The sequence below is a fragment of the Chinchilla lanigera genome, unplaced genomic scaffold (genome assembly GCF_000276665.1).
Source record: "Chinchilla lanigera isolate Chin_1 unplaced genomic scaffold, ChiLan1.0 scaffold00004, whole genome shotgun sequence".
Taxonomy (NCBI): Eukaryota; Metazoa; Chordata; class Mammalia; order Rodentia; family Chinchillidae; genus Chinchilla; species Chinchilla lanigera.
Window position 1 is genome coordinate 18,707,535 of NW_004955405.1, and position 20,349 is coordinate 18,727,883.

General features: G+C 37.2%; 1 protein-coding gene across 9 annotated transcripts in view; it reads right to left on the bottom strand.

Annotated features, from left to right (window-relative positions):
* Positions 1-19,811, bottom strand: part of Ppp1r12a (protein phosphatase 1, regulatory subunit 12A) — a 133,155-nt gene extending 113,344 nt beyond the window's left edge. For 8 of the 9 annotated variants that reach the window (XM_005374363.2, XM_013517877.1, XM_005374361.2 and 5 more), the window contains exon 1: positions 19,348-19,811. In XM_005374363.2, coding sequence (XP_005374420.1) covers positions 19,348-19,584 — 237 coding nt within the window. In that variant the 5' untranslated portion in view covers positions 19,585-19,811. The remainder of the gene's footprint in view (positions 1-19,347) is intronic. The other variant, XM_013517904.1, reaches the window with a different exon arrangement.
* Positions 19,812-20,349: the final 538 nt, after the last annotated feature.

Consider the following 20,349-nt stretch of genomic DNA (forward strand, 5'->3'; position numbering starts at 1 on the left):
ACACACACACACACACACACACACACATACAAGAGGATCAAGACTAAACTCCTTTCCTGTATGGATGGATTGGTTGAGTTCTTCTTACTGATAACACTGTCTTTTCTCCACTTCTCCAAGGTATCACCTTTATTACAAATCAGGTATCTGTATCTAGATCTTCTAAACTCTGCTCTGATCCACTAGCTCTTGTCTAACCCTGCACTAATAATATACCATCCTAATTACTGTGGTGTTGTAGTAAGTCTTATGTCCACCACAGTACGCACTCTTAAACCCTTTTCTTATCTCTGCTTGCCCCTTCTCATTTCTGCATCAGTGTCATTTTCTATACACATATACACAAACACACAAAGACATAGCCTGGATTTTGGTTGGACTTATGTTGAATCTCTAAGTAGTTGGAGGAAAACTAGAAACTTTGTAATACTAAATCTTGAAATGCATGACCATAGTTGTTACATAGTTTGAATCTGAAATGTTCCTTCCCTTAAATCAAGCTAAAATACTGGTTGCCAGCTGATGGGCTTTTTGGGAATTTACTGGATCAGAAGAGTTCTTGCATCATCCTGGATCAACCCACTGATGAGACCATATGTGATGGTGTTACTGGGAACTGATGAAATAAAAGGTTGGCCTTTCTCTTGCTCTCTTCTTTCCCTCTCCCTCTGTGTTATGGGTACCATGAGTGAGCAACTTTGCTCCACTATACCACTGTGTCCTGCTTTACCTTAAGCCCACAGCAATGGAACTAACCAACCATGGACTGAAACTTTTCCTCCTTTAAGTTCTTTTTCCTAGCTATTTTGTTTTTCCTAGGTATTCTGTAACAGCAATGCAAAGTGAACATAATAGTAATCTCCTTCTTTAGTTAAGCTCATTGATTGTTCTCTTAGACCCTCCCAGGTCCACAACAGTAACACTCTTGTTCTCTCACAAGTGTACAATGGAGTTTTCCAGGGATTGTATGTGTGATGCGTCAATAGACTAGATGCAGAAATAAGAGTAAGAGTCCAGCTGTCCTAAGTAAAACAATAAAGAAATCTACAAAAAGATGAAACAATGGTATTCTTTTCTGAAATTTTTTATTTTGCCAAGTATACTTATTTTTCATAAGTATGCTTATATTGAAATGTAATGGGTTATCATTTGAAATAAATATCTGAAAGTCTTTTTTTTGCTTTGCTTTCTAATTTGGTAAGTACAAACAGGACAACCAAGATAAACAGAAAGTTCTTTGGGTTCATCAGTATTTTCTTAACATTAAATCATAATAGATAAAAATAACAGATATTGACAAAAATATCATCATTTACACTTCTTCACACGGTCTTCAATTTTTTAAAGACTATACAGGTGGTCTTGAAGCCCAAAAGGCTAAAAACTGCAAATCTAAGATTTAACATATATTTGTACTGTTTCATTTTTATAGTCTGTGATTTTAGACAACTGACATTTGCACCTTTGTGAACTTGTTTATTATTTCCAGTTTATGTCCCTCTCATCTAAAAAAGTGATTCCAGCAAAGTTTATGCAGAGTGAATCAGCCCCCAAAATTTTTTTTGATTGATGATCAAAAATGATAAATGAACTGAAGATGATTAAATGAGTCCTCCCCTGGGAACCTGAATTTGAAATGAAAAAGGACATCAATCTCTCTAGCTAGCTAGACCAGAATATAAACTCTGAAACTGTGAGTTTATTTTTTGCCTTCTGAACTGGGAAAACAGAAAATCTAGCTTGCCACAAAGAATAAAAGTAGACAGAACAATGATTTGAAACTTAAAGAGGACCTCCTGTGTTACATATAGTTTCTGGCTCTTATTCCAGAAACCCAGGTTCTATGTGATCTCTAAAATTTTATAATAAATTAGGCTAGTTCCAAGACTCCTAACTATAATGATTTATGTAGGCTAGTTCCAAAGACTCCGAAGTAGTATTATCTTACTACTGGTTGGTTTAAAGCTGTGGATAAGTATGTGGCTTTGAAAACTGGCTCCTTTTGTTTTTCAGGGAGCTCAAAGAAAAATCACTTGAGCTGACTGGCTAACAAACTGTTCTAGAGATTTCAGGGCAGTGGAAGAACTAATTTTGTCATACAAATCCATTCCCCTGGTGGGTAAAGGATAAGTTTTACAGAACAGTAGATAAACTCTAAAGTACACAACTAGACACACTGGGAAAAACAGATTTAAAATTCTTGTATGGCTTCTACAGCTTTATTTACTAACATATTAAATAGAACAGTGTCAAGATTAAGAATCAAGGACATTAATTTTCATTCTGGGTTGACATGAACAACTAATCAATATGCTGTACATAATGGCTCAACCAGTTCTTAATCTGCCTATTCCTGGCCAAAATATATGCCAGATTATTGTCAGGTTAACTACAAAAACTACAATTTGCAACATTTCCCTTATTTAAATTTATAAACCTTGTTTAAAAGGTCAGAAGGTCAACATAAATCGTCTTCCAAAAATTCACACTGGCATCTAGTGCTCAACACAATCTCTTCTGGAATTATCAGTTCTAGAAGAGATGGCAGAAAACAAAAAGGCAGACTTCTTTTTAGAGATGGGGGAGGAACAGAGAAGAGAGAGGGAGGTACAGGGATAAAAATCTAGATATGCTATGTCCATGTACCAGTCCCCTAAAACAAATGTAACTATGATGTACTACAAACATACACTAATTAAAAAACTGGGAAAAAATTAAAATTATTTGTTATGCTACATAATAAATATTAGAATTTTGCCAGTCCATGGCGGAAGACCATTTAAAATAAATGTACATATAAAAATATACAGGTAACGCCATTCCATCAGTTGCCTTCTTTCTATTCTTGTTCTAACTTATAATTTTTAAAAGTCATCTTTCACTAGCTTCAAAAGTATTTTTGCAAAATTCATATAATTCTATGCTTTAACATTACTGATTCTTTTAGAAATTTATGGTCATTCTAAAATTTATTCTTAAAAATGAATCTTCATTACCAAATGCTTTTTGTCTTCATATAAAGCAGAAAAAGACCTTACTATATAAAAACCACTTCTGTAGATCTTTCCTGTATCTCTCTTTCATTGGAACTATCTAAAATTTTGAAATCCAAATTGTTACATTTTAAAATCCTTCTAACGTCTAAAACCTATTCATCTTTTTGGTACTTATACTTTTCTCTGAATTTTCTGTAGCCCACCTGCCAAAAGCTATAAAATATATGTAACTATAATCAGAATTTTCTTAATTTTTTGAAGACTCTCCAGAAGCATCCATCACAATGCCAATCAGCAAATTCTTTATGAAATAAAAGGTTGAGAATAAAGGAGGGCGTAACACAGAAATAAATACTTAGCTACAAATACCAGCCTTAACTGACCAAAGATCAGCAAATTAAAATTCATGATATCAATGTGTTAAACCCTTAAAATATTACTAGAAGTAGCCAGTTAGGCATTTTTCTTCTGTTCTGCTTATAAAAGATTCAAAGATGCAGAGTACAAAATTTTAATTTTTCCAGATTTTTGTCAAATGCAAGAAACTTCTCCCTCCAAATGGATCATACCATACTTACTTGCAGTTAACTTTCTTATATTAAAGTATTTTGGAAAGAGAACAATTTATATACTATCAGTTCATTTCATACATCAAATACACACATATACTCCAACATGAGCTTGGCTTTAAATGTCCAGGGTAGGTTGAGAAGAGGAAAAAAGATGTAATGTCATTTAGACTTAGAGTTTTGTGTGTATATATACATATATATATATATATATATAATAACCTCATTTAAGCTGAAGATGATACGTTATTTAGAGCTACATATACAGTAACTTCATTTAAGCTGAAAAAGTCTAATGATACTCCAGGTCAAAACAACCCACAGCATTCTGTATAAAAGCTAGTTTCCTCACTAACTGTGCATCTTTGAAATATGCCAAAATGAAAACCTCAAAAATAGTCAAAGCAAGTCTAGCTTTATTTTGAGTAACAAAGGGGGGTGGGGAGTATATTAGGCCTAAGGAAAGTGTATCAGGTGTATATTTCTTTGTTACAGCTAATATTTTACATTTTCTCCAAAAACATCACTGAATACATTGAGAAACTGGGAGAGGTCAGAGATTATTGAGATTATTGAATGAATTCTTTAACTGTAGAATTCTTAGAAGAATCCAATACACTGAGAAAATACACTCTTCCCTCCCACTGTAATCTGTGACCTTATTTTCATGGTGTATTATGTCAGACAACAAAGAACTTGCAGATTGTCACTTCATTCTCCAACAACTCTGTGCTCCATTCTCCTACATGTTCTTAAACACACACACCGTACCCTCTCTACCACATACACAATAGTATCACAAAGTAAATGTCTTAGTTAGAAGTTCTTAACTAATTCTCAATTGAGAAATAGAGAAAACCTAAAACATAATTTTGCATGTATTTTTAGGAAGTTCACTAAGACCCTAAAAGAACTTAGCCATGAATCCCTGTATGTGTTGTGTTTTTTTTTAAAGCTTCATAAATTGTTTTACTTAAGTCTTCACTTTTCAAAAGACCCAAAGGGACTTAAGAGACTAAGACCAAGACAAAAATCTCCAAGCAAGATTTCAGTACATTACTCATAGTAGTTAGGCTACCTTTCCTCCACGTGCCCTTTGGCATACATTTCACCCTCTATTGTGATTTCTTTTGTTGGCTTTTCCTGATATCACTCTTATGTAATCTGCTCCAAAACTAAATAGTAAGACACAATAAACATTAACTACATGCTGTGAAAAGCATCTCCATTCACCCGTTGTCCACACTAGAAGCCAGGGCACACACACCTTTGACTGCCCTCCCTCTGTCCAAATCACTTCTAGCTCCTACCCACTCCATGTCTTAGACAGGTATCTCGAGACAATCTACTGTTCACCACTCTGACTGCCACTGAACTAGTTCATATTACAGTCCTTTCTGAGACTACTCAAATTCCTCAACTATCTTTCTGCCTCTAGCCTTGCACTCTTTGCAGTGCACTGTCAATGTCACAGCGGAGGTAATTTTTCTTAAAAAGAAAATTCGATATTTCAATGAACCTGATAAAAATCTTTCAACGTTTCTGTTTATCTTCAAGTCTCTGTATATGTTATTCCCTCTCTCTCAAATAGTTGCTCATGTTCCCCCCTCCTCACAAAACTGGTTACCTTCTATTCGTCACGCAGCAGCCTCAACAATTTCATCCAGAAAGTCCCTTCCTAAACCCAGGTACGATTTACTTTCATGGGCTTCAAAGCATCATCCTATTCTGACTACATATCACCCGTTACACTCGGTTGATATAAATCTATAATTGCCTTTCTACTCACCTATATTCTCTGGTAGACTGCGAGCACTATTAAAAGCAAGAGCAAGGTCTGGCTGTCGTGTCTGCCGTCATCACTACCTAACTAATACCAAACTTAGGCTGCACTTGGGGGACGACGAGTGTCTCAAACGTTAGGGATGAATACTGACAAATACATAAGCAACTTCATTTTTTAAAAAAGCATACTGAGATATAATTCATATACATGTAATAATCCATCTAAAATATAAAACTGATGGGCTTTAGTGTATTCAGAGTTATACAACCACTGCCATAAATTTAGAACATTTTCATCACCCTAATAAGAAACACTTCACTCATTAGCAGTGTTTCTTCCTAACTCTCCACACCTCCAGCCTCTGACAATCGTCTATCCAGGCCTGCTCTCTACTTATCCTGGTCTTTTGTGACTGGCTTCTTTCATTTAGCATATTTTAAAGACTCATCTTTACAGCAATTATCAGTTTTTTCCCGCTAAGTAGCAAGCCTCTGAGTCCAGCAACAAAACATACCACTCTATTCCCTGACTTATAGGTATCGGTAACATTCCCACTTTTTGTCTACTGTGAATAATACCCGTATATCAATGTACAAGTTTTTATGTGGACAAATTTTCAGTTCTTTGGATACTGTGTAAGCGTTCTCATCACCCAGACAAAATACAATAGCCACAACATAAACACAGCGAGGTTTATTTTGGCTTGGTCCAGAGTACTCTGTCCACAGTTAGTTGGGTCCAAGATAGAGAGGGCATCTTAGAGAGGTGTAACAGAGGAAAAGTGCTCAACCTAGGGCACCCATGAAGGAAAGACAGAGAGAGGGAGAGAGGAGAACGGGATGGGAATGAGGGGCAAGAACAAACCCTTTCTAGCTCTTCCAACCTGGCTCCACTCCTGCAGCCTCGTCACTCAGCAGCCTCAACAATTTCCACTCCTGAACAGCACAGTGACCTATAAACTCATCAAGGAACTAATCCACTGACTTCTACAGTGTCCATATGATCTAATCACCTTCCAAAAGCTACACCTCTGTACAGAAGACTGCTGGAGGACATTTTAGATTTAAACTGTAACACACATATGCTGAAGTAGGTTTGCTGGATCACATCTAACTCTACAATCACCTTTTTCTTAATTAGCACATTTGCATTATATAATGATTGCATTCATTGTGGGGAGCGGGTATATGTACATAATACATCTTAATGCTTCATCCCTTTTCCCACCTCGCTTTTTCTCCCCTCTCTCCAGCTGTTCGTCTCCCTCCCTTTTCATCTCCCTCCCTTTTGAAAAAGTCCTGCCTCCCTGTTTCCTAGTATCTATGTTTTATTTTGCTCTTTATTTATACCTTAGGTTGCTCATATAAGAGAAACTAGGCAATATTTAACCTTTTTTTTTTTTTTTTATTTACTTCACTTAACTTTCTGGTTTCACAGTTAGTATATTCGCCTCCAGATAGAGAAATTTACCTTCTTGATGACAATGTTACCCCACTGTATATAAATACCACATTTTCTTTTTATTCTGCTCTTTACTTTGTTTACTCTTTAGTTTTCTCATATAAGAGACACCACAGAATAATCTTGTGTGTGATTTATTTTACTTAGCATTATCTTTTCAAGATGCATCCATTTTCTTATGAAATTCAACCTTTTTAAAGTTGAATAATAGTCCATTGTGTATAAATACCACATTTTCTTCAACGATTTTTCTGTTGATGGACACATAAAAGATTTGGCTATTATCAACTGTGCTGCTATAAATACCAGTATGTATGTACAGTTGTGACGTGTTTTAAATCTTTCAGGAAGATACCTACAAGGGGAATGGCTGAGTCAAATGGAATTTCTATTTTTAGTTTTTTGAGGAATCTCCGTACTGATTTCCACAATGGGTTGTTCTAAGTTTACATTCCTACCAACAAGGTAGGAGGGTTACTTTTTCACCACAGCCTTTCCAGTATTTGTTATTATTTGATCACTTAATGTTTGCCATTCTTTCTGGAGTAAGATAAAAATCTCAGTGTTGTTTTAATTCTCACTTCTCTAAATGACCAGCAGCATTGAACATTTTTTTCATGTATTAACTTTTTGAACAGGATGGTTTTAAAAACTGCTATACATTTTATATTGACAGTGTATGTTTGTTCCAACTCCAGTCCTAGTCAATACTTGGAATTATGTAACATTTGCACAATAACAACATCTAGTAGATACAAAATGGCATCTCACTGGTTTTTATTTGAATTTACCTGATGACAAATAATTTCATTAAGAATACTATTGGTATGCTTTACTCAAAAATATATATTCCCCAGGATTTAATAATGGTTGGCACAGCTGGGTGTGGTGGCGCACACTTGTAATCCTAGCACTTGGGAGGCCGAGGCAAGAGGATTGTTGCAAGTTCGAGACCAGCCTAGGCTACAAAGTGTGCTCAAGACCAGCCTGAACTACACAGAGAGACCCAGTCTCAAAAAGACAAAAAAAAAAAAAAGAAAAAAATGTCTGGCACAGTGTAGGCCTTTAATGTTTATTAAACAACTATGTAAACACTATTTCCTGTCCAGGTGTAAGTGTGGTGGGGCAGACTGACTGTATGGAAGAGAAAGAGAAAAGAGAAGGTGACCTTCTAAGATTGTAATTTAGTAAATAAAAGACTGATGAGATAAAAAAATGAGATAGATTACATAAAAAGGAGAAAAAAGCAAACAACACTTAAAACAGGAATGAATACAGGAAAGAAAAAATAGATAAATGAGAGTCTTGGAAACATTTGTCTTTAAGAAGAAAACAGATCAGAAAAGGTAACTGAAGAACCCTTCGGAAAACAATCCAGGAAAGAACAGGCTCATAAAGGGTTCAAGATGTCTACGGATATGTTACCTGTAACTTGCAAAGCCTTCCCAGGGATCCTCTTCCCGACATTCTGGTTTGAGTCCTCCTAATAAGTAAAATGTATGCACGGTGTGGTGACATTGCCTATTAACCCCAGAATTTGGAAGGCTGAAGTAGGAGGACTGCAGTGAGTTCAAGGCCAGCCCGGGGTACACAGTGAGCTTAAGGCCAGCCTGGACTACATAGCAAGACTCCGTCTCAAAAAACCCAACCAAGTAAATAAAATCTTCATCTAACCCTGTAACTGTACTCTAGCACTGAAATTATAATCATTTGTTTATACGGCATCAACTACACTGTGCACCTCAGGCAGGCAAAAACCATTATTTTTAGAGATCAGTAAGTACTGTGCCATGTACATGGAAAATGACGATTTATGTATGTGTTAGTCATTAACTCAAATGAATATATAAACATAGAATACAAATGTTAGTATTTTTAATAACTTACACTTTGAAACATTAGAAATCTTGTATAAAAAAAGAGTAACTTTTCTGTATCATAAATAGCTCTCCAAGTGAAACACAACAAATTTTATACACACAGTAATGAAGCTACAAAATAATTTTCCTATGGGTGACTTAAAAGGATGACATCATCATATAAAGTCAACAGATGTATGTCAGCAACAGTACTTTCAAGGTTAGTCTCCCATATCTGACACAGTAGAAATATTGCTGAAAATGTCTTTCATATAAACAAACATTAAAATACTCAATCATTTAAAATAAAACTGCAGGTGAGATTTTAAAGAAACAATCCCCAAAATACAATGGTGAGTAAAGATGTAAATGGTGTAATATTAACCTGGTATCATGAAAACTGGAAAACACTGAATGTTCATCAAAAGAAATTTTCATATTTATTTCCACACACAGAGGAATACCACAGAGCCATTAAAGGTAAAATGTATGTCAATATAAACAAACAAGCATTTGTAAACATTTACAATTTTAAAAAATAAGTTACAAATCAGAAAGTCAAGTATGATCTCATGTATAAAAAATTATGTACTTGTGTAGAGATGCATAAAAAGGAGTCCTCAAGACCAAAATAGAGCTACGGCCAATCTTGGAAATCTGAGTAGCACTAAATTTCTTTTATATTTTTCTGTGATGCTTTAATCATTTAAAGAATAGCTCTTCTTAAATTTTTAAAGCCATTTTTACTGGGAAAAAATGCATATACAACAACAAGCAAACTTGTCAGTAAGTCATGTTTAAAAATTAAAAAGATATGAGAGAGACTAAAAGTCAAGTGGAGGGCCGGGACTATAGCTTAGCGGCCTAAGTGCCTGCCTGGCAAGCGCAAGGTTCAGAGTTCTATTCCCTGCACCAAAAAATATTTTAAAAAGTAAAGTAAAAGACACTGAAGACTTTACTAATAGCATTTTTGTGTATAAGATAATTAAAAAGTTTCTAAGATCAGAAACTTAAGGACACTTTAATATTAAAAATGAGGCTGAGTTAAATAACTACATATTTTAAAAGAAAAAAAAGTGAGATGCTTTTATGCAGACTGCTCCATGTACTTGGAAAAGACAAAGGTTGCTAAACATATCATCTGTTCAAAACTCTGTTCTAAAGAACTATATGAATTGAACTACCTGAGAAAAATAACTTTTAATGAAAGAGTGTCATGATATGGAAATAGTATCAAATCCATTTTTTGAGAAATACAAACATCCACATATCAAAAAAAAGAAATCAAACCACAAGCTTTAACACTGACCTGTTTCATGTAAAATGTACAACACAGAACAGGAATACACTAGGTTCATCATGAAGACATTCTGAAGCATATTTCAGTCCAGACTATATGAAAAGTTAACTAAAGTCCAACATGACTCTCTATGATCATGTTCTAATTGAGAAGCTTTTTAAGAAAATATCATTTAATTACCAATAGTATTAACCATGATTATTGACTTATCTTATTCACCAGATACAACTCCAAACAACTATCACTTTCAAAATTAAATAACTCTACTGAAAGAAAAAAAATCTCAATATTGCGATATTCCAAAGAATGTTCTAGAGCTGAAGCTCTACAAGAACAGCTCTCAAAATGTTCCAAGGAAGAGCATAAACATCAGAGTAAGCTTTTATGATCATTTTGAAAACTAATTACTATATATACTTCAGTATGTTTACTATAAAGTATAGTTAAATGATGTGTGTGTGTGCATGTGTGCATACATGCATGTTTTAACAATAACTCCATGAAAACATTTTCTCACAGGGTTGCTCACCTTTAAGAAGGCATCAATTTACACACCACAAAATTTAATACCCTTTGTATTATGTAGTACGCAAAATGACACAAATTTTTATAACCTTTTGACTTTTTTATTAAATTATGTCAAACTACACAAAAAGTAATTTCAGCTGAACATGAGTTAATATTCAAGGTAAAGTTTTTTATTACATGAGGCTCTCCCAGTAGAATCTCTTACTCAATGTACATGACATACTTAAACAGACTGCTAAAAAAGGTGACAGCTGAGGAATGCTTTCACTTCTTTCCATGGTTTCCAGTCTATGTCATTTCAGAAATGCATATACAACACATGACAACGTGGAATGTCTCCACCCATGAAAGAGCATTTGAGTCGAACAAGCACTTAGGGTAATAACACAGAACTCAAGTTTGTCCTTGTATGGTCAGCTATCACAACAATGAAGACACAAAAAAACTAAAATACTAACGAGGTCAGAAAATAGGACCCTCTGATTAAAATCACTAGAAAACTGTGTATGTCTTCCTTCTAAGGCTATTGTGCCAATTCCTTTTCTAAATGAACACACAAGGACTTGTATAAAGAAATTCATTTTTAAAGAAAAGCATACAAACTAAGCAAAATTCTACTTGGATTAGTACTCAGTACATATTCCATTTCAAAAATAAATTTAAAATATTGATTAATGGCTATCTGAAAGCAAGTTATTGGCATATGCTTTTTTGTTAGAACATTTTTATGCTTGTATTATTGTCACACAAACTGTCATCATTTTGTTTTCTATGAACTTTGCTCAAGCTACATTGTATTTTTTAAAAAGCAATAAACACTTATCACACATCTACTAAAATAATACCAAAGGGAATTTAACGAAAAATGAATCAAAGTTCCTACCTTAAAGAATTCACTATTTTCTCTGGAAATAAGACAAACTAACACTAACATATAATGTGGAAGAGCCCAATTTATGGTTTAAATGGTAAGTTAAAGAATCTCTGTATGTCTCAATGGTCAAACAAGTTCACACTCAGTGCTTTGGACTGTGCCTTAACAAAAGTAAGTTGGGAAATACATTCCAGAGGAAGATAACATGTGCAAAGACTTATGGGAGTATAAATATGGAAAGGTTCCCCCAAAGAAAGCTTTCTCCAATTTCCTGAATCTCTTTGGAAGAATTCATTTTGACTCTTTACTGGGTGACCACAGGCTGCAAGGCTAGCACCCTGATGATCTACTAAGCCAAAACCTGTACTCCACCATGCCCTTCCTAAAGGAGGACACAGGAAATGAAGTTATGACATCTGTTAGCTTAGCTGCTCTTTTACTTTCCTGTAGCTACTCGACTTCCGTGTAAGGACATAACGTCTGTTACCAATCTGTCAATAATTTTATAGACTGATGTATGAGTCCCCACTGTCCTTTATTTTGATATTACATCTTTCTGTTGTAAAAATATCTGTATGAAGTGATAATGATAGTATCAACTGATCAAACTTTTTAATACCTGTATAAGGCAAAATAAAAGGCTATGCTCTTTCAGTGACTAAAACTTCTGAAAAATGTACTGGCCCATGAAATATAAAATCAAGGAATCAATGACTTGACAGGCAGTAAATATATCATATTTCACATTTTCACCAATAAGAAAAGATTCAGTGCCTTTTCGGAATTAAAAACCTGAAATATAACTTGGCTGAATTATACAAACTAATTGAAGGAATGGACTATTCTTACAACTATATTTTTACTAACAAAATTCTCCCAACTGGGGCTGGGGATTTAGCTCAGCGGCACAGCGCCTGCCTAGCAAACGCAAAGTCGTCAGTTCGATTCCTGGTACCGGAATAAAAACAAAACAAAACAAACAACAACAAAAAAAATGCTCCCAACTAAAATCAAACATGATTAGCAATTAAAAGTTCATTTTACTAACTCAGAAGTCATTTTAGATAACTTTGTTAGCATTTATACAATGTCCAGGTCCTAACTACAAATACCAATGGTCACTGTGCAGAAAGTAATCTGCAGATAAGTTTAAGTGTAGTGATAAACTATTTTTTCTTGGATGTAGACTTGCTTATAATTTCTCTAAAGAGTCAAATATACATTTATGTATAAAAACTTACTGTAAATACATAAAACAATGTCAATTAGAATAGAAAAATAAAGGTGTTTAAAAACTAGGGTGTTTAACAACTGAACTCTACATCATGAAGGATGTTTTTATTATTGCTGCAGCTTCCTTTGCAACTTCCTAAAGCATCTGACCAAATATACTACACATCATGGTCAGTCAAACACAATCTTGGGCCAGGTATGGTACTCATGCCTGTAATCCCAGCACTCAGGGGGCTGAGGCAAAGGATCACTGTGAGTTTGAGGCCAGCCTGGGCTACGCAGTGAGTTCAAGAGGACCCTAAGCTACACAGTGAGACCATGTATCAGGAAAAAAACGAACAAGCAAACCATAAAAAAAACAACCAAACAAAGAGAAATACCTTGGCAATTTCTAAAATTCAGGATAATCCTGAATTCTAAGATTAATTTAGATATAGTACTAATGCATTTGAATCACCATTAAAAGGTCTTAAAAGTGTTAGCTAACTAAAACAAAATTACATGGAGGAAACAATTCTGCTCATATGTTTTTCATTTGAATCTCTCGTGTTTTATAGGAAAATCTCCAATTACTAATTAGCACCATAATAACTGAAAGATTTAAGGATGCTTCAAGAATAAAGTTTGGGCTTTGGACTCAGCCTGCATTAGAATCCCAGCTCTGTCATTTATGTTGGCAACCTGAGCAAGAGAAAAGGACGGTGTAAGAATTAAATGATATTATGTATAAAAGCACTTCTCAATAAAACAGAAGTAGCATTAAAAAACAGTAAAAGTAGTAGTAGCAATAAAACAGTAAGTCACAGCTACTACATATTCAACCCCAATTTACAATAAACTGAAACTGTTAGAGACTTTCAATCTTCCAAAAGGGCATACGAAAGTATTAATGCTCCACCTTTCAACATGATCGTGGAGCGCCACAAACTTTTAAGAGAAAGGTGTAGTGAAGAATGGCAATTTTTTGTAGGCACAGAGGTAATGGAAAGAGCAGCTTCAGAAAGTGTCAAGAAGCAATGTGTTACAGCGGTGACAAAACACTGTTTTACCCCTTCCCCTAATAAAAGGTTTCTAAATAGTCATCTTTTAAGAATCATCTAACTAGATTCTTAAGTGCAAGTGCTTTGCCTATGTGAACAATATCATGGTAGTAACCAATGTATGATAAAAACAAAAACAAAAACAAAAAACACTCCTTGATTCTATTCAAGGCTTCCACCTGGCTACACCAGAAAATGTTTGGTCACAGTTTGAAATCACGGTAAGGCACATGAAAGATGGTCTTGGTCATGGCACTTCTAAGTCAGACCACAAAATGCTGCCAGGAAGCTCGAAGGCAGCGCCTGCAGAGCAGTGTGGGCCTTGGCTCTCCACTAGCACATCCCATATAAGGGCTGGGTTTTCCATATATTTTTCAGAAGTGAGGAGAGGCCAGCTTGGAGTTATGAATTTGGTTAGGTGGGTTTTTAAAAATAGAGCTAGGATATTTTCAATAAAAAGGCTTAAGAGCCATCAGAATAAAATGTCATAGCTTTTCAAAGAAAATTATGTAGAAAAATTTCTCTCTACATTCTTTTGAATACAAATTTTATTAATTTGTAAGTGACCCACAGGTTCTTCCAAGACCTTAACCTTTCCCAGCCCCCAGACGGTAAAAATTATAAATTATAAACTCTCTATTCAGTTTCAAGAAGCTTCCAGATTTTCTAATACTTTACACTTTAAGAAAAGACTGCACTATACCCTTCCTTTTAATGACAACAATAAAGTCACCTGCTTTACAAAGAAGCTTTAAACAGCTCCCTTACAACTTGATAACATTTGTATTTTAAGAGCAAAGGGAAAAAAGGATAAAAAAATGATCAAGATATGTTATATATGTACCAATTCCTCCAAACGAGTATGAATATCAGGTATCACAAACATATACCAATATAAAGGAACGAAAGGATTTAATATTAAACTTATCAACAGTCTGTACTGGTAAGTAAAAGGAAGGCATTATAAAATTATAATAGACTATGGGACTGATTCAATTTTGGATTCCTCTATGGGTCCTAGCTCAGACTCTTTGGAAGTAATTAATGACTCAACTGAACATATTTTTCATTCATTTAACGGAAACTGAACTGCTTTAGAATTTTTCAACAGGTTGATATTTAGATGTTTTAAATCTCAAGATATTTAAAAAATATGGACTAAAGAGCCACAACAAAGTTTCTCATTTATTTCATAAATATACAAGCTCTATTGTGGGCAAAAATAGTAGTCTAAGTCCCTGGATGTGATGTTTTCAAAGACATATCTCACACTATGTAAAAACTGTAAAACTTTATATTTATGATATTCAATAAAAAATAAAATCAAACCTTTAGTGACCCAGACTCTGGAAATGTGGAAGAAGTCTTATCCTTCTAAGTTTGGGAAGACAAACTTACAAATACTATTCAATAAGAAGTATTTTAATAACAGAAGACAAACTGGACATGAGGTGCACTCCTGTAATCCTAGCATTCAGGAGGCTGAGGCAGGAGAATCCTCCTGAATTTGAAGCCAGTCTGGCCACATAAATTCAAAACCAACCTGAACTACACAGGGAGATCCTGTCTGAAAGGAAAAAAAAAAAAAAGGCAGAATATAAGGTACAGTGAATACCCCAGACATGAGAATGTTTCTCCACTACCGCAGTATTTATTATACAAGTTTGAAGAACAGGAGGAATCTCTCTTGGTTGGCAACTGGACTGAACCCCAAAGTATGATGTGAGTTGGTAAAGAAGAAAGGATACAGTAATGGTGGAACAAACATGGCTAAAGGCACAGAAATAAAAAAAAGTAAAAATCCAGTTCAAATGGTACAACACAATGAAAATGTGTCAAGAATAAGCTAGAGGAGGAAATATTTTAAGTTTAAATTTAAGAAGAGGAGTGACACAAAGTGTTATTGTGTAAATCCGACAGCAATTGCACGGTGGATTGAACCAGAGAACAGAGACAGGGAAAACAAGCTATTGCTAGGTTCTGGGGGTAAATATAATGAAGGTATGGAGGAGGTTGATAACAAGGACAGCAAGAGAAAGAACTGATGTAAAGGTAATTGTAAAGACTGAATCAGAGAACTTAACAGACACATGTGGACCAGAGAAATGAGTAAACAACTAAAATGCTTAACCTGACATAAGCAATAACTAATAACATCATTAACAGAAACGGGTATCAATAAGAACAGCAGTCTTGGGTGAGAAAAGATGTTTGTTTTAGGACAGTTTCCTGACAAAGTTGTAAAACTGTCTAACCGAATTAACAGAAAAAAGGATGCTGGTGAATTCTAAAAATATGAAAAACATACGCATCTAAATTAATGTTAAAGATAAAAATAGATTATACAACTAAATTATAACTGAAAAAAACGTATCTTTCAACAATAAGAATTCTTTGAAGCAATCTCCAAAGTTAACGTACATACAATAGTGGGCGTTCTATGGTAGAGGGGGTGGGCCTGTATTACTACTTAAAGATATATTTTCAAATATAAAAATCACAATATAAGGACAAAAATTAAAATGAAGGGCTGGGGCTCTGCAAAAACAAGGGAACTGGAAACTGACTTGGAAGCCACTGACTCAGAGGAAAAAGACAAGTTTTTAAGGTTAAAATCAAAAGGCTAAACTCATAACTGTAAGAAGAAATCTGTCTTGCAAGAGACGCGCACCAGTAAGGATCAGCCAAAGACATCCTGTATCACCTTATTAATCTCCTAAATCTTTACAAAGAATGCCGAAATATAAACATAATCATACACCATAAAATTCTACTAGTTAGCTATAAAACTAGAAGTTGATTATTGCGTGATAAAACTGAAATTGTACTCTAGCCCTCAGTTCTACAAAGCACAAATTTATATCACAAACTTAACTCTGCACTGTTTTCCAGCTACTCTAGACACCAAGATAGGAATCTGACCAAAACAACAACAAACCCCCAACAACAATAATAACAACAAAAAGTCACTGCTTTTTCTCCGTACAGGATGACATTTCTATACAGAAAAGATGGCTGTAAACTGTCTTCTTTAACTTTTGTGAGTTCATTCAATTAATAAACTATAAGCTGTTTATATTTAGAATGCAAATAATGCTTAAGAAGTATGTTGGTGAGATGAGACGTTCCCATAACTTTTCTCCTAACAATGAAATTTAAGATATTCGACCAAAATTTTTAAAAAACGAATATTCAGAAAGGCTAACCAAGAATCTGGAAAAAAATTTTCATATCCTATGCTCTTGTGAGAGATTAAAGTCAAGGACTGCTTAATCAGTAGGTAATTTTAATATTTGTTAAAAGCTGAAAATTTTCTTGTGGTTTTTTGTTTTCAGTTTTATTAATCACCGTTCACTATCTGATGTTCTGAATTTGCCCAACGTGAACTCCTTGTCCTTATAGTTACAATAGGAAAAAAAGTACGCGATAAATGAGAAATAAGAGTAGAGAAAACATAATAAAAATTTTAATGCTTGATCTTTCAAAGACATTGGCTTTACTGATTTAAGGAATGTGCAAATAAATTACAAGAAAAAAGGTTTTATGAAAATGGCATGAACTGAGAAACTTCGGCTTAACTACTGTACATAAAAACAAAACATGCAATAAAGACTATGTCTACATAGCACTAAAGCAAACACTGAATCTAGCTAATCAAGAAGATACTGTTAAGTCTGATAATTGCAACACGTACAAATTGAGAGGCAAGAAAAAGACCTTAATCCTATTACATGTACTTTCTCTTACTACCTAAACCAATATTAATATTAATATGAATATATTAGAAATACTCTTCTGCCAAGCCAAAATAATTGGGTTCCTCCACAGCAGTAGCTTTTTAAGTTTCTCAACAATTTTATTAAGATATACTGATATGAACTATTGCCCAATTAAAAAGATTTGATATGTAATAGTTACCTTTCAGAATCAATTTCATAGTAAAAACATACTTTTGAAAGAAATGTGAAAGTGTTTTTCCTCTTATATAATTACATTATCATTTTTAATTCCCAAAAATTGCTTTCAGCCGGGGATCTAGCGCAGCTGCACAGTGCCTGCCTGGCAAGCGCAAGATCCTGAGTTCGATTCCCGGTACAAAAAAAATTGCTTTCATTCTCAAAACCATTTTTTGTAAGAATCTATAGACATCTTTTTTAAAAACTTCGGCTAAATAAAAAAGTTTGCTGCGCTTTATAGAGAACCTAAATTAACAGAACAGAGAAAGAGCTACATGCTATATTTTTACTGGGTGCTACATTCTAAATTCCAACTTGTCCTGCAATATGTCAATCACTTCCATCCAGTCAACTTTGTCAACATGTAAACAAACGCCACAAGCCAGATACGATATGAGAATCTGATTAAACAAAACTTAACATAATCATCATTCACTTGAACAGGAAGCAGTAAAAGGAAGAATGCCATCATTCACCTCTCTTTTAAAAGGGCATGAAGTTAATATTCATGAAACATAAAGCCTTAAGTTTCAACGTCCCAAAGAAGTTTTTAACACAGTATTATTCAAAGCAACATCTCCCACATACAATCAAAGCAAGTTCGAGATAGTCTTTTCATAGTAAGAGATTTTCTAGTAATTCCAAGTTGCTCAATAAGAAAATGCGAAGAGTCTATGTTGTCACCTATCACTATCGCTTAAAAATTGCTTTTTATGCAGAACTCTACGGCTTGTGTTGCTTTTGGCCTGTTAAAGGCAAGGCAACATTATCTCTGGATTGCCAATAGTTTCTCCTTATTTGGCTAACACTGCGAGATCCCAATCAGACTACTATAAAACTTTAACATGCACAAAGCATCCATTTTGAGAAAAGTTTGTGCCCAGCTTTTTAAATTCCCACTCCCAAAAGAAAAATCAGAACTTGGTAACCGGCTTTGAATAGTGCACTGTGTTTTCTTCTTTTTCTCGCTCCAGTGCACACTCCGGGACCTAGAGCTCAAGGATCTCTGACACTGCGGCAAACCCTTGGAGTACCGGACTCAATACGTCTGAATGCGTCCGGGTCCAGAGACAGGCAAAACCTTGGGGGACGCTCCTTTACCCCCTACGTCCCACTTCTCTGCTCAGCCAACGCAGACCAGCTAATTACACCCCGTTCTCCCCTCCCCGGTGACCAAGAGTAATAAAGGAGAAAACAGGAAATCGTTTGCTCAGGGCACTCGGCTCAGGGCTCTTGATTACTATTATTATCATCATCATTTGTAATCAAGCCCTAAAAAGTACAACACATCCAATGCCCACCTACCAGCCGACGACGTCCAGCTCCTCAAAGCGCCCCCTCGGTCCGTCTTTTTCTTCGGCGCCCCCTTCCAACATATCGGTGACACCGGTGCCCCGGCGCGCCCCCAGACACACACCCTCCGGGTCTCGACCTCCAGTGCCAGACGCATGTCCACAAACGGCCCCGGACCCCATAGACGACCACAGCCCCTTCTCCCCTAAGCCCCGGAAATCAGCCGGTCCCCAACTCCACCAGCAGCCGGTGTGCGCGGGGCCTGGAGCCGGGCGCCTCCTCCGCCGCTCCGCTCCCTCCCTCGTCCCTCCCTCCCGAGAAGCCGCCCCCTCACCCGCGGCAGGGAGGCTCCCGCCGCCCCCAGCCCCAGGGAGCCGCGAGCCGCGAGGAGGCCTCGGCGCGCGGCCGACGACGACCCCAGGCTCGGGGCACCGGCGGCGGGGCGCACAGACCTGGTGCAGGGCAGTGAGTCCGTCCACATTGGCGTAATTGATGTCGGCGCCGCGGTGCAGCAGCTTGAGGACCTCGTCCGTGTCGCCGCTGGAGCAAGCAGCCAGAAAGACGGCGCCATCGTCGAACTTCACCTTGGTTTTCTGGCGCTTCACCACGGGCGGCTCGAGGTCCGTCTCGGAGCCGATCCAGCGCTTCAGCTGCTCGTTCCGCTTCTGCTTCGCGTCCGCCATCTTCATCCCCTCTCCTGCCGCCGGGTCTTCTTATCGCGAGGGGGAAGGGGGAGGCGGCGAGGGAAGAGAGGGGAGGCAGGGGGCGTGTGACTGTTTCTGTGAGTGCGGGCCAGAGAAAGGCTGGGAACCGGGAGGAGACGCTCGAGACTTCCAGTATCCCACAGAGCACTGGGGCGGCGCGCCCGGCCGAGCGGACCTCCCTTCCGACCACAGCAGCCCTCCCGCCCCCGGCGCGGCCACCGTCAGCGGCGGCCGATCTAACGTAACTTCGCGAGATCCGGGCAGGGAGGCGCCCTTCGGCCAGTGCGCATGCGCCCTGCGCCTGTCCCCGCCCCAGGAAGAGCGCTCCCGCGAGCTGCGGCGGGGGCGGCCGCGCCACCGGAGGGAAGCGGGTGTGGCCCGGGCCGTCCGGCCTGCGGGGGCAGGGACCGACCTGGAAGGGAGGAGGCGAGGCAGGAAGGTCGTCCTGCCCGGCTGAGGGCTCCCGGGGTTGCGGAGGCCGACAGTCGGTGTGCAGGGCGCTGAAGGGCAGACCCGCCTGCCGGGCTGTCCGAGCCGCCCGAGTCGTTGGCTCAGGGCGGAGGATTTTCCTATCGGCCGCGTTGTTTGAATGGAATGAAAGATAGGTCTTAAACTGGGTGCTTGTGGTGGCTCTCTCTAAGGAATTTGGCTGCACTTCGTCTCAGTGTTGATAGGAACGTCTTAAAAGCAGGGTTTGTGTGGCGGACGGCTTTGGGGGCAGTTCCCGAGGTGATCGCCTATTGACAGGGG